The 12,263-nt window shown below is 46.2% G+C and overlaps 1 protein-coding gene across 1 annotated transcript in view; it reads right to left on the bottom strand.

The window, feature by feature from the left end:
- DNAH14 (dynein, axonemal, heavy chain 14) overlaps positions 1 to 12,263 on the bottom strand; it is a 152,975-nt gene that overhangs the window by 87,868 nt on the left and 52,844 nt on the right. Inside the window, exons 27-32 of the mRNA XM_014539918.1 lie at positions 7,933 to 8,201; positions 5,922 to 6,153; positions 5,204 to 5,257; positions 2,906 to 3,051; positions 958 to 1,026; positions 297 to 483 (exon numbers count right to left, since the gene is read on the bottom strand). Coding sequence (XP_014395404.1) covers positions 297 to 483; positions 958 to 1,026; positions 2,906 to 3,051; positions 5,204 to 5,257; positions 5,922 to 6,153; positions 7,933 to 8,201 — 957 coding nt within the window. The remainder of the gene's footprint in view (positions 1 to 296; positions 484 to 957; positions 1,027 to 2,905; positions 3,052 to 5,203; positions 5,258 to 5,921; positions 6,154 to 7,932; positions 8,202 to 12,263) is intronic.

Here is a 12,263-nt window from a genome sequence, read left to right as displayed (position 1 = left end):
ATAAAAATAAACAAAATTAAAAATAAAATAACAAAATAAAAATAAATAAAATTTAAAAATAATAAATGAAATGAAATGAAATAAAATAGCAGACACTCAGTCACTCTCCCCAGATCTGGGAGGGAAGGTCTGGAACCTTGGCCGACCTGACACACCGCCTCCCATCCCTGCTGGGGCGCGGACTCGAGGTGCCGACGGGAATTCTAGCGCCGCCCCTTCCCCAGGTCCCAACCCCCCCCCCCCCCAGACAAGCGTTGCATCATCACCGTCCCGCGAGGAAAACGTGCATGCGTTACCTGCTGGGAGAGCTGCGTGCTGGCCAGTCCGTACAGGTTCACCAGCTTCCTGGACAGCGACTTTGCAGACTGGAAGCCGACCGCCAACAGGCTGATCTCGGCGATCATTTCGTAGTGGGGCACCACCATGGCCACCGGGCGGAAGAGGGACTTTAAGGTATTGGGGAGACCCACGTGACCCTTGTTCCTGAGAGGGCAAGAGAAACAAGGGCACGAAACACCCCTTTTCGGGTTTCCACACGCGTCGCCACATGATGTAACTTCCCCCCAAGAATCCCACTGGCGATCTATTTGATCTTTATCGGAGAACAAGCTTAGGAGGTAGTTCCTGTCCGACTTTCCATCTCACAGAGCTTCCTCGTTTATGCTCGTGTCTCCCTGGGCCTCCTCCCACGGTTCACCCGCACCATCACCATCACCTTCCAGGAGCAGAGACTGACCGACCCTGCGGCCTCCACCCTGCCTTCTCGTTCCTTCTGCTCCTCTCCCCAGCTTTGCAACACACTGCCGACCCTTTCCTCGCCACCTGGCTGCCCGTGGAGGGGAAACGCCATTGCTGGGAAGCACCCTGGAATGGCAGCTACGCGGTGCCGGACCACTCCCCCGAGGGCTAGACCTCAGGAGGTGGGCCCACGCCGGCGACACATGCGCTGACGCTTACCCGTAATTCACGGTGATAAACACTGCACACGACAGGTTGATACGAATCTTCTTTCCTTCCAGTTCAAACCTACAGGACATGACAGGAGGCATCACGAAGAGAGCTCTAGGCCCAAGTATGTGAAGACCACAACTGTGCCCGGCCGGCGTGGCTCGGGGGTCGAGCACCGACCTATGAACCAGGAGGTCGCAGTTCGATTCCTGTCAAGGGCACGTACCTTGGTTACAGGCTCGATCCCCAGTGGGGGGCGTGTGGGAGGCAGCCGATCCATGATTCCCTTTCATCATGGATGTTTCTATCTCTCTCTCCCTTCCTCTCTGAAATCAATAAAAATATATTAAAAAAACAAATAGTCCTAAGCCGCTTTTGCTCAGTGGATAGAGCATCAGCCTGAGGACTGAAGGGTCCTGGGTTCGATTTCTGCAGGCTCCATCCCCAGTAGGGGGCGTGCAAGAGGCAGCCAATTGATGATTCTCTCTCATCATTGATGCTTCTCTCTCTCCCGCTCCCTTCCTCTCTGAAATCAATAAAAAAAAAAACCCACACGAACAAACATAAAAAAACGAACAAAACAAAAACCAAAAAACCCTAAAACCTGAGCTTGGAACTTCCTCGGGCTGTTCCATTAAAACCCAAACAGAGCCTCCTGGGAAGAAACAATGGTCAGAGGAGAACTGAGAGGCTCGTCTGAAGCCACAACTGTGAGCCCCGCTGGGACCCCGACTTCTTTGCTCACGTCGGACGCTGTCTGAGGAGTTGCGGGGGGCCTGCGGCGGGAAGGTACCAACATGACTGAACTGAGTTACAGGGAAAAGAACCTGGGGAGACCCTGGGCCCCAGAGCTCCGCCCAGAGGGCACTGTGGACCCCAGAGTGGCCATGGCATTGAGTTCCTGTGTTAGTGGGGAGCACAGCCCGCCCCCTGCTGCCCAATTTAGTAACTTTGGGGTCACTGAGGCAGACAGGAGCGTCCTGTCGCGGGTACTACAGTGGAGACATGGAGAGAAATCATCTGGTGATTTCATGAACAGCCGATACCAACGAGGTGGTCACGACAGGGAAGGGGACCCCAGGGGGACAAAGCCCGAGGACTCCCTGGACACAGCTGAGGAAGACCGGGCGAGGCTGGGCTGTGGCAAGGAAGGGGTGCAATGTGGGTCACCGTGACCCCCACTTCTATCCACAGACGTGTGGGGCCGCGTGACAGTGGCTCTAGCAGTTTGGATGAAGCCCTGGAAAGTCAAGTTGGAAGCGGATGTCCCCTAGCTTGCGTGAGAAATGTTAGATTGTCAGAGGAGTTTTAAACCCACACCCAGCTGTGCCCACCAAGGGAATCATGCAAGTTCCTGAATGTACCTGGAGAGGAAACCATTTTTGTTTGGATTAGGAAGCATCAGCAATCTAACATACAGATATCATTGTTACAGGACTTTTCCATTCAAGTATATTAACCCAGAGTCACGGAGTAAGAGGGGGCTTGGGTGTGTGGCCAGCAGAATTGGCTTTGTAAAAAGATGTAGAATTACAGAGGGAAAAAAAAACACTTGGGTTTCTTCAAATGAAACATGGTAAGACAGCGTTGCGACCCCTTTGGCGCTCAAATGACCCTTTCACAGGGGTCGCCTAAGACCATCCCGCATATCAGATATTTACATGACGATTCATAACAGTAGCAACATGACAGTGATGAAGTAGCAACGAAAATAATTTTATGGTTGGGTCACCACATGAGGAACTGTACTTAAAGGGCCAGAAGATTGAGAACCACTGTGATAAGATGAAAAGGCGCTGAGAAAATTTCCACTCCAATACTTTTTCACGTTATCTGCCAAGCAAAAGACACATGGTGGGTAAGTGGCCCGCCCACACCCAACACTTTCTGTGGAAGAAAACACTTCACAATAGTAGCAGTAAGCGTGGACCGTGCTTGCAGTCCACGGGGCAGGTACCTGACGGAGTAGCTATCTTTAGCCGCCTTAATTGTTTGGATCAGGGAGGCAATCACGGAATGGATTTCCACATCAATCTGATTGAATTCATCGAAACAAAACCACGCTCCTGACTGAACTAGTCCGAAGAAGAATCTTCCCATTATCTTAAAAAAAAAAAAAGATTATTGACAATTACTACACAGGTGAACATTTTCACTAGGATATTCATTTTTTTAAAAATATATTTTATTGATTTTTTACAGAGAGGAAGGGAGAAGGATAGAGAGTTAGAAACATTGATGAGAGAGAAACATCGATCAGCTGCCTCCTGCACACCCCCTGCTGGGGATGTGCCCGCAACCAAGGTACATGCCCTTGATCGGAATCGAACCTGGGACCCTTCAGTCTGCAGGCCGATGCTCTATCCACTGAGCCAAACCAGTCAGGGCGAGGATATTCATTTTTGCATCTTCTTCCCATTCACGCAAACCAAGCAAACACCATCTGCAAGTCCTCCCCGATGCAGGCTTTTTGTGTGAAGTCTAAGTCTGCCAACTGTTGGGCAAGTCAACTGCCCCGTCTCTGAAGCCTAAACACACAGTAGCCAACTCTGATGCTGACCGGGACCCTCGAGGCGGGGCCACGGCGGCCCTCACTGCACAGCCCGGGCTCCCAGGGCCTCGTTCCAGATCAGTGATGGCGAACCTTTTGAGCTCGGCGTGTCAGCATTTTAAAAAACCCTAACTTAACTCTGGTGTCGTGTCACATATAGAAATTTTTTGATCTTTGCAACCATAGTAAAACAAAGACTTATATTTTTGATATTTATTTTATATATTTAAATGCCATTGAACAAAGAAAAATCAACCAAAAAAAAATGAGTTCGTGTGTCACCTGTGACACGCGTGTCATAGGTTCGCCATCACTGTTCCAGACAGAGCCCTGCTCCTCTGTAAGGTCTTTGGGACAGTTTTCCTGCAGACGGTGGCCGAGTGCCTGAAGGAAGGGGCTCCTTTTCCTCGGTTAGGACAAGACTCAGGGCTAAGGGTGGGCTGCTGCTGGGTGAGGGGGGTCAGTGAACAGGCCAGAGTGGAAGGGCCCAGCTAAAGCGCCCGCTGCCACTCAGCTGTGCCACCTGTGATGGCGCCAACCCAGGGCGGCCAGATGGCCGGTGTTCTGGGATCGACATCTATTGATCTGTAAGTTCCGGCAGCTAAACAAGACAAGACAGAACCACGGTCAGACCAAACAGCATCTGGGGCCCTTGGGGAGCTTCTGCCAGGTGTTAGAGAGACGGAGGGAGAGGGGGTGAGGGGGGAAGAGGGGATGAGGGAGCCCGAGGGAGCGGCTCAGGCCCAGGATACCGAAGTCGCTCCCCTCCTCCCACTGTAGGAATCAGAACTGTCTTTAAATGCCTGATACCTGGTTTATCATGGGGGCGGGTGTTGGATATTAATTTTCATTCTTAAAACGACTGCATTAAACTATTATTTATCTTGATTACTGAATTTCTTGGCTCCCCCTTAAGGTTTGCTCAGCAGCTCACCCCCCCTAGTCCTCTGGGCCCCAGTAGAAGGTGCACTCTACTTGGTACGAGTCTCAATAATCACTCAATCAGCTTATTTACTGATTTTTTTTTTTAATAAGCTGAGTGAGCACAGATTGGAAATGCAGGATCTCAGAGGTGACGTGCTTTGAACTGCAAATAAATGACAGCAATCAAACAAACGTAAAAGGCTGGGACTTGACATACCGCGATAAAATGTTTTACAGATTCGAGTAAATTTGCGACAGGCACGTAAACTTTTAATAAATATCCCAGGTTCTGAGATATGTCTTAGATAATGTGCAAGCAAAACAAACGGGCTGATAGAAAGTTGTAGTCATCCATATAAACTCTGATTCAAAGTTTTATGTTCATTAGAATTGCCTCATTGTTCTTAATGATTTACCTTTTCAGTAAGTTAATGTATAGGATTAGAACACATAAAAGAAATTTATATGAGTAGATCAGTACTCTTAATTTGTTATATTTATATTTATATTCCATATTAGATTTTGTTTGGAAATATCTCCATCAAAAAGTTTGAAAAACACAATCTTAAGAAGTAGTTCAGCTGAATAAAGGCAAACTGTATAATGTTTTAAGTTTATATTGCATTCTAAGTTTCTATTCTATTAGTTTAAATTATTAATAGCATATATAGTTCTATTAATACTTAATACATCTCTAAGACATTTTTCTTGTTCTTTCAATCCCCAAGGAATTATTTCTTTCATTTGCATAATATTTTTACCTGAGTATATAAGGTTTACCTTATAATCCAGATCCTCAAAGCAGTTGAAGACCACACAGTGTTTACCTAAGGACTGCGAAACAAAAATATTATTTTAATATAGTTCTTAAACGATGACACAAAATAACTAAGGTTAAAACTGCCGGAGTAATGAATGTCTTCTTTTGCGAAAACTTTTGCGATTAAAGGTGAGTTACACACCAAATTTTAAAACTCACAAAACTGAACTGAGCAGAAATGCTCATATGCCATTACAGTTCGATTAGCAGGTGGAGCATTAAGGTCATTTTTTAAACACACCAACAAATATAAACTAAGGAAACAGCATTCCAGTGACATAACCGGCTTTATCAGGTGCTTCTGTCTCTTGTGCCTCTCTCTCTCTCTCTCTCTCTCTCTCTCTCTCTCTCTCTCTCTCTCTCACACACACACACACACACACACACACACCCATTAATCACCAAGACCAGGCAAAAATCTGTGTACGGGCTCAAAATGAATGGATCGCCCCTACAGGAAGGGAATACAACCACCATTCGCATGTCCCACGTGGACTTAGTGAGCTCCCAGCTCCCCACACAGAACAGCCGCTCGGAAATGAACCGGTGCGTGGTCTGAACGGCCGAATGGGCTCGTTCAACGGTGAAGAACCTCTTCACAGAGATGGTGTCCACGTCCGGTGCCGTTCAAGTTTAGGACTCAAAGGAAGGTGCTATTCTGGATGCAGAACCACTTACTTTGGCCAGATCTTTGACACTCTCCGTTTTTCCCGTGCCGTTCGGGCCCGAGGGGCAGCCCCCCATGTTCAGGTGCAGCGCCCCGGTGAGAGCCAGCCAGCATCTGTTGGTGAGAGGCGTGATGACCAGCCTCGGCGTGCAGCCCAAGTACTCGTAACCGTAGGTGAACCTGGCATCGCCTTGGGAGACGTAGCACAACATCTGTTTTTCGTTCCATTTATACTGCAGATGTCTGAAAACAATATTTTCAAAGCTCACGTTATCGGGACAAAATTGCTTTTAGTGTGTGTGTGTATGTGTGTTTTCAAATGCGGAAACATAATAAAGATGAAAAATAAAATATTGGTTGAAAACAGAAATCAAAACAGTAAAACAAATGAAAAGCGACGGAAAATTCATAATGACTGTATCAGCCACTGAAATGCGAACTCAGAAGACTATACACATGAGTGTTCGTCCCTGGAGGAAAAATGGCCCTGCTGCATCATGCTGCCTGGTGTGACATCAGATAAACGGAGGATTTATAGAAGTATCAGCCCTATGAAGCTTATTATGGTTTCAAATGAGAATGTGGTTCAAGACATTGTTAATTGTCAATGACATCCTTATGTGAATGTAGTTGAAAGAAATGCCATTTGTCCTAATTATTTTTAAAAATTGTATTTTGCCCGGCTGGCGTGGCTCAGTGGTTGAGCGTCAACCTATGAACCAGGAGGTCATGGTTCGATTCCTGGTCAGGGCACCTGCCCAGGTTGCAGGTTCAAGCCTCAGTGTGGGGCGTGCAGGAGGCAGCCGATCAATGATTCCCTCTCATCATTGATGTGTCTCTCTCCCTCTCCCTTCCGCTCTGACATCAATAACAATATATTTGCCGTTGCTTTTGGAGTCAGATCACCAAGGCTGATGTCAAGAAGCTTACCACCCATGTTCTCTTCTGGGGATTTTATGGTTTCAAGTCTTCCATTCAAGTCTTTCGTTCATTTTGCATTAATTCTTGTTTATAAGACAGTGGTCCGTTTCATTCTTTGCATATGGCCTTTCCGTTTTCCCAACACCATTTATTGAAGAGACTATCTTTTTTCCATGACATATTATTGGCTCTTTTGTTGTAGATTGTCCGTGTGTGTAGGTTTATTTCTGGACTCTTTATTCTGTCCCATTGATCCATGTGTCTGTTTTTATGCCAATAGCATACTGTTCTGATTACGACAGCTTTGTAATGTAGTTTGAAATCAGGAACTGTGATGCCTCCAACTTTGTGCTTTTTTCTTAAAACGGGTTTGGCTACTGGTGGTCTTTTGTGGTTCCATACAAATTTCAGGATTTCTGCCATGTGTGTGTTTGTTTTTAGTTCTGTGAAAAATACCATTGGAATTTTGATAGGGATTGAATTGAATTTATAGATTGCTGTGGGTAGTATGGACATTTTAGCAATATGGATTCTTCCAGAAAATTCAAATTCAGGTCTGACAAAGTTTGGGGTACAGAGTTAATTTACCAAGCGGTGTGCATGTGAGAAATGATTTCATGTAGAGTTCCAGTTGAGATCTACCTACCTTGTCCACTCGAAATCCTCGGCGTTGAAGATATTTTTAAGCAGTAAATCGCTCACTATGTCTTTGCAGTGAACGTAGAGGGTGATCAATGCCCCCAGGACCACTTTCGTCCGCGCGTTGCTCGTGTCCAGCACCACCAGCTCTGCGATCTGCTCTAAGTGCTGTATCAGATCCGCGTGGGCTTTTTCCAGCCCTTCTCTTGGATCAGAACTCACGAAACTTTTGGTGCAATCGTTGTAAAATATGATCTGGCTCTGAAAAGGTAAAATGTCAACATGGTAATGGAAGCATCAATTCTACAGATTAAAGCAAATGTGTTCGCATCTATGTGTGGCGTGTATGTATGAGTGCATTTGCATGTGAATAAAAGAGAGCTTACTCCTTTGTATGTATGTGAGAAGCGGTGTGCATGTGAGAAATGATTTCATGTAGAGTTCCAGTTGAGATCTACCTACCTTGTCCACTCGAAATCCTCGGCGTTGAAGATATTTTTAAGCAGTAAATCGCTCACTATGTCTTTGCAGTGAACGTAGAGGGTGATCAATGCCCCCAGGACCACTTTCGTCCGCGCGTTGCTCGTGTCCAGCACCACCAGCTCTGCGATCTGCTCTAAGTGCTGTATCAGATCCGCGTGGGCCTTTTCCAGCCCTTCTCTCGGATCAGAACTCACGAAACTTTTGGTGCAATCGTTGTAAAATATGATCTGGCTCTGAAAAGGTAAAATGTCAACATGGTAATGGAAGCATCAATTCTATAAATTAAAACAAATGTGTTCACGACGTCTATGGGTGGTGTGTGTGTGTATGTATGAGTGCTTTTGCATGTGTGTAAAAGGGAGAGCTTACTCCTTTGTATGTATTTGAGAGTTAAAGATTGAGTTTTAACGCTTGTGTGTGTGTGAGGGGGGACTTAGTCATTAATAAATGGAAGTATACTTATCACCAATATTTATACTTTCTAAATGTATCCTTAACCACTAGGTTAAGTAATAACGACAGCAACCTTCCAAGTGAAACTAGTTGGCGTTTCCTCAGTTGAACTCAGAAGTACTATTTCTATCACACGTCGTCTGTAATCACTGACTCTTCCCATACACACTAGAGCTATTTTACGGCGGCTACTAGGTTAATGTCAGATTGACCCGGAAGTTAATGGCGGGGGATATGTGAAGAGGCCGGTAAGTTACTCGAGTGGATCCAATGCCATCCATGTATCCTTAAAACTGGAGACCTTTATCTGCCTGTTGGCGGAGGGAGATGGGACTACAGAAGAATGGTCAGAGAGATGCAGCATCGCTAGCCTTGAACATGAAGGCCGGGGCCCCAGGCAGGAAGGCAGGTGGCCCCAAAGCTGGAAACGACAAGAAGTGGGGCTCCCCTGGGCCTCCAGAGAGGACCGCAGCCCTGCTGACACCCCGATCGGAGCCCAGGGAGACGTGCTGACCCTCTAAAACTGTCAGATAATGAAGGGTGTTGTTTTAAGCAACTAAGTTTGCAGTGACTTTTTAATGACAGCGGTAGAAAACGGAGGCAGTACAAGAGCGTGGTGTCCCTAGGAAGATAATGCAGGGCCTATTTTTATTCAAGATTTTACTATGAGCCCTGGCTGGTTTGGTTCAGTGGATAGAGCATCAGCCTGCAGACTGAAGGGTCCCAGGTTCGATTCCAGTCAAGGGCACATGCCTGGGTTGTGGGCTCGATCCCCAGCAGGGGGCGTGCAGGAGGCAGCCAATCAAGGATTCTCTCTCATCACTGATGTTTCTTTCTCTCTCCCTCTCCCTCTCTCTCTGAAATCAATAAAAAATATATTTAAAAAAGATTTTACTGTGAAAAGTTTAAACCGGAAAACTTAAAGGGATTATAAGATGAATTCCAAACGCCCACCAGCTGCGTTCTACAGTTAACCGTTTGCTGTGCGGGTGTTTGCTTTATCACCTATCTGTCCATCTGTCCATCCATCTGTATATCTTCTTTCCAGATGCATTTCAGCGCCAGTGACGTACACGTGTGCCCTGCCTGATGGCTCATCCCCACCTCTGTGCTTCCCTGGCGGTGTGGCCCCCAGGCCCTCCTTGAAGATGGGTGCAGCGCTGACTTACCACGGTGAGCACCACTTGTCCTGGGTGAGACACCACCCAGCTGGAAAAATGCTGGCGGCTCCATTCCTCGATCCCTTCCTTCACAAATCTGTCAACAGAAAAATGCATTTCCATTACTTACACCTGGTCATTGATCGCGGCCAGTTAGTGAGCAAATAGGACAAGATCACAGGGGGATTTTCCTCCAGGAACTCTGATTTTTTTTGTTTTGTTTTGTTCCAATTTTAGGTATATGTATGGGTCCAAATAGCACCCAGAGAGCCTTGATTCGTGCCTACTTCATATCCCTTAAATTCCTCGTTAGCATCATCTGCACGTTTCCATGAGGGCAGGGTTAGGGGACCCCGCAGGGATGGTGGACACCGGGTCTAGCAGCAGGGGCAGTGTTACCGCCCTCAGGGCCAACGGGGCCAGGGGACGAAGTCGCTGGAACTTGGTGAGGGCTGGAGACACCAGAGAGAGGCACCACCTGTCCCAAGCTGTGGCTTTCGGTAAAAGGAACATAGATTTTGCCCAAACTAGGGAGGCACGGGGGGAGCCTCATGTTTGCCCCACGCAAGTGGACGCACGAGGAGAGGAATCCAGGCCGTACCACCCAAGGGCACGGGCGGCCAAGTACACACAAGACCGAGCCGGGGCAGACAGTGGCCTTCGGGGCGTCCCGACCGACCAGAACGGACAGCAAACACTTTGATGTGAATAAAAGTAAAACCAAGTAAAAGCAAAAAATCAAAATCCATTTTTATACTTGATTCACGGAACAACAACACGAGACAGAAATGTTCAAAATAACACTGTGATACAAATGTCTTCTGATCATGGAAACAGCTGTGACAAGCTATTCAACAAATAGCATGTAATAAAAAATATTAACTGGTGCAAACACCGAGGTGCTAACTGAAGGTACACTCTACTAAGAAGGTTTGCATGTAACAACACAGCAAAAGATATAACAGGTGTTAGAAGGAAAAAGAAATTGGCAAATGCACGGAAAAAGTAGGACATGATCGCATAGTTGCCTAAGAAAGTGAGTAGACCCAAAAGGGAATAAGAATATCAAGAAAAGTTCACCCTAAGGAAATGTATGCATGTAATTCCTGATACCCACAAATTAAAGATGAAACTGCATTTGAGTTTCTCAGTAGATTCACAGAAGTCATTTGAGGCAGCTGAACATCTTTAATTATTAGAGACGGCGATAAGGCGCAGTTTCCAGAAACCTGTGCATCATAACTGAAGGCGAATCGCGAGCAGCTTTCCCAATAAAACTAGAAGCAACCGTTTCTGCTCACTGGCATCTGTGCTTTTCCACACTGTACAAAATTTGTCACCCTAGACAACATCGAAAGGAAAGGACATTTTTAAAAAAAAACTGTAAAGACAGAGAGAGAACTATCCTCATTAGCAAATGATAAGATTGTCTAACCAGCCATTGAAAATCTGCATGGCTCTCAAATGCCCAGATGCATTTTGGGGGGTCCCTGCCTACAGAAAGAAGCACCCTCCCCGCCTCACGTGGAATGAGACCCGGTCCTCTCACATCACCAGGGGTCAGAAGTGGAGCAAAGGAAAGCCCAGTGGTTATTTCTGCAGGTAAATGGTAACCTGCTCTCCTCCGGAAAGCCTGTGGTGGTGTTGGCATAATATTACTAAATATCGATATTAAACATTGCGGACGGATCATGAGAATTCTCGTTCCATAGTACACAGTATTTTACAAAATATCATACTTTAAAAAGATATTAGCTTGTAAGAGCACATCATACATAATTTCAAAATGCAACGGGTATTTAATTGTAAAGCGTGCCTTTAACATTTATGTAAAACGTTTTTTGACCTCGTTCAATAGAGACTTATCCGGCCACTGGGTAAAGCTAGCAATGAAACTACCGGTCCGCAACCTGTTAAAACTTCAGAACCAGTGGCTTTCCCATAACCAACAGTAAAGAGGTAGAAATGTAGAAAGACTGTTCTAGTCCAATTTAGATGCGCACACACTGAAGCTCTGCCTTTATTCTACACAGATTGCAATGACAGATTAAACTATAGAAAGGAGAACATTAAAAAGACTAAACCAAGTAGCCCAGCCGGTGTGGCTCAGTGGTTCAGCGTCGACCCATGAACCAGGAGGTCGCGGTTCGATTCCTGGTCAGGGCACAGGCTAGGTTACAGGCTTGATCCTCAGTGTGTGTGTGTGTGGGGGGGTGACGTGTAGGGGGCAGCTGGTCAGTGATTCTCTCTCATCATTGATGTTTCGCTCTCTCCCTCTCCCTTCCTCTCTCTGAAATCAGTAATAAAAACACATTTTAAAAAAGACTAGACCAAGTAAATGATGCCAGGGAGCAGAAATGGGACAGAGACGCACAGAAATGAAGGGGCTGTTCCCCGAGGCCTCCTGGGCACCAGGTCTCAGGGAAGCAGCCAATCCGGCCAGTGTTCAGACCCTTAAGAATCTCAAAGTACACAAATACTGAATGCTGTCCGTGGTCACATCCTCAAGCTGAAGTTTATCAACATGACCCAATAGGATTTCACTTCATGCATTTCTCTGTCTAGTTCCCACTTAGATTAGTAGATAATTAACCAAGTCTCTCTCTCTCTCTCTCTCTCTATATATATATATATATATACACACACACACACACACACACACACACACACACACACACATATATACACACACATATA

The sequence above is a fragment of the Myotis brandtii genome, unplaced genomic scaffold, assembly GCF_000412655.1.
Source record: "Myotis brandtii unplaced genomic scaffold, ASM41265v1 scaffold231, whole genome shotgun sequence".
In the NCBI taxonomy this organism is placed as follows: Eukaryota; Metazoa; Chordata; class Mammalia; order Chiroptera; family Vespertilionidae; genus Myotis; species Myotis brandtii.
The sequence above is the reverse complement of the archived record's forward strand: the minus strand, read 5'-3'. Positions and strand labels throughout refer to the sequence as shown.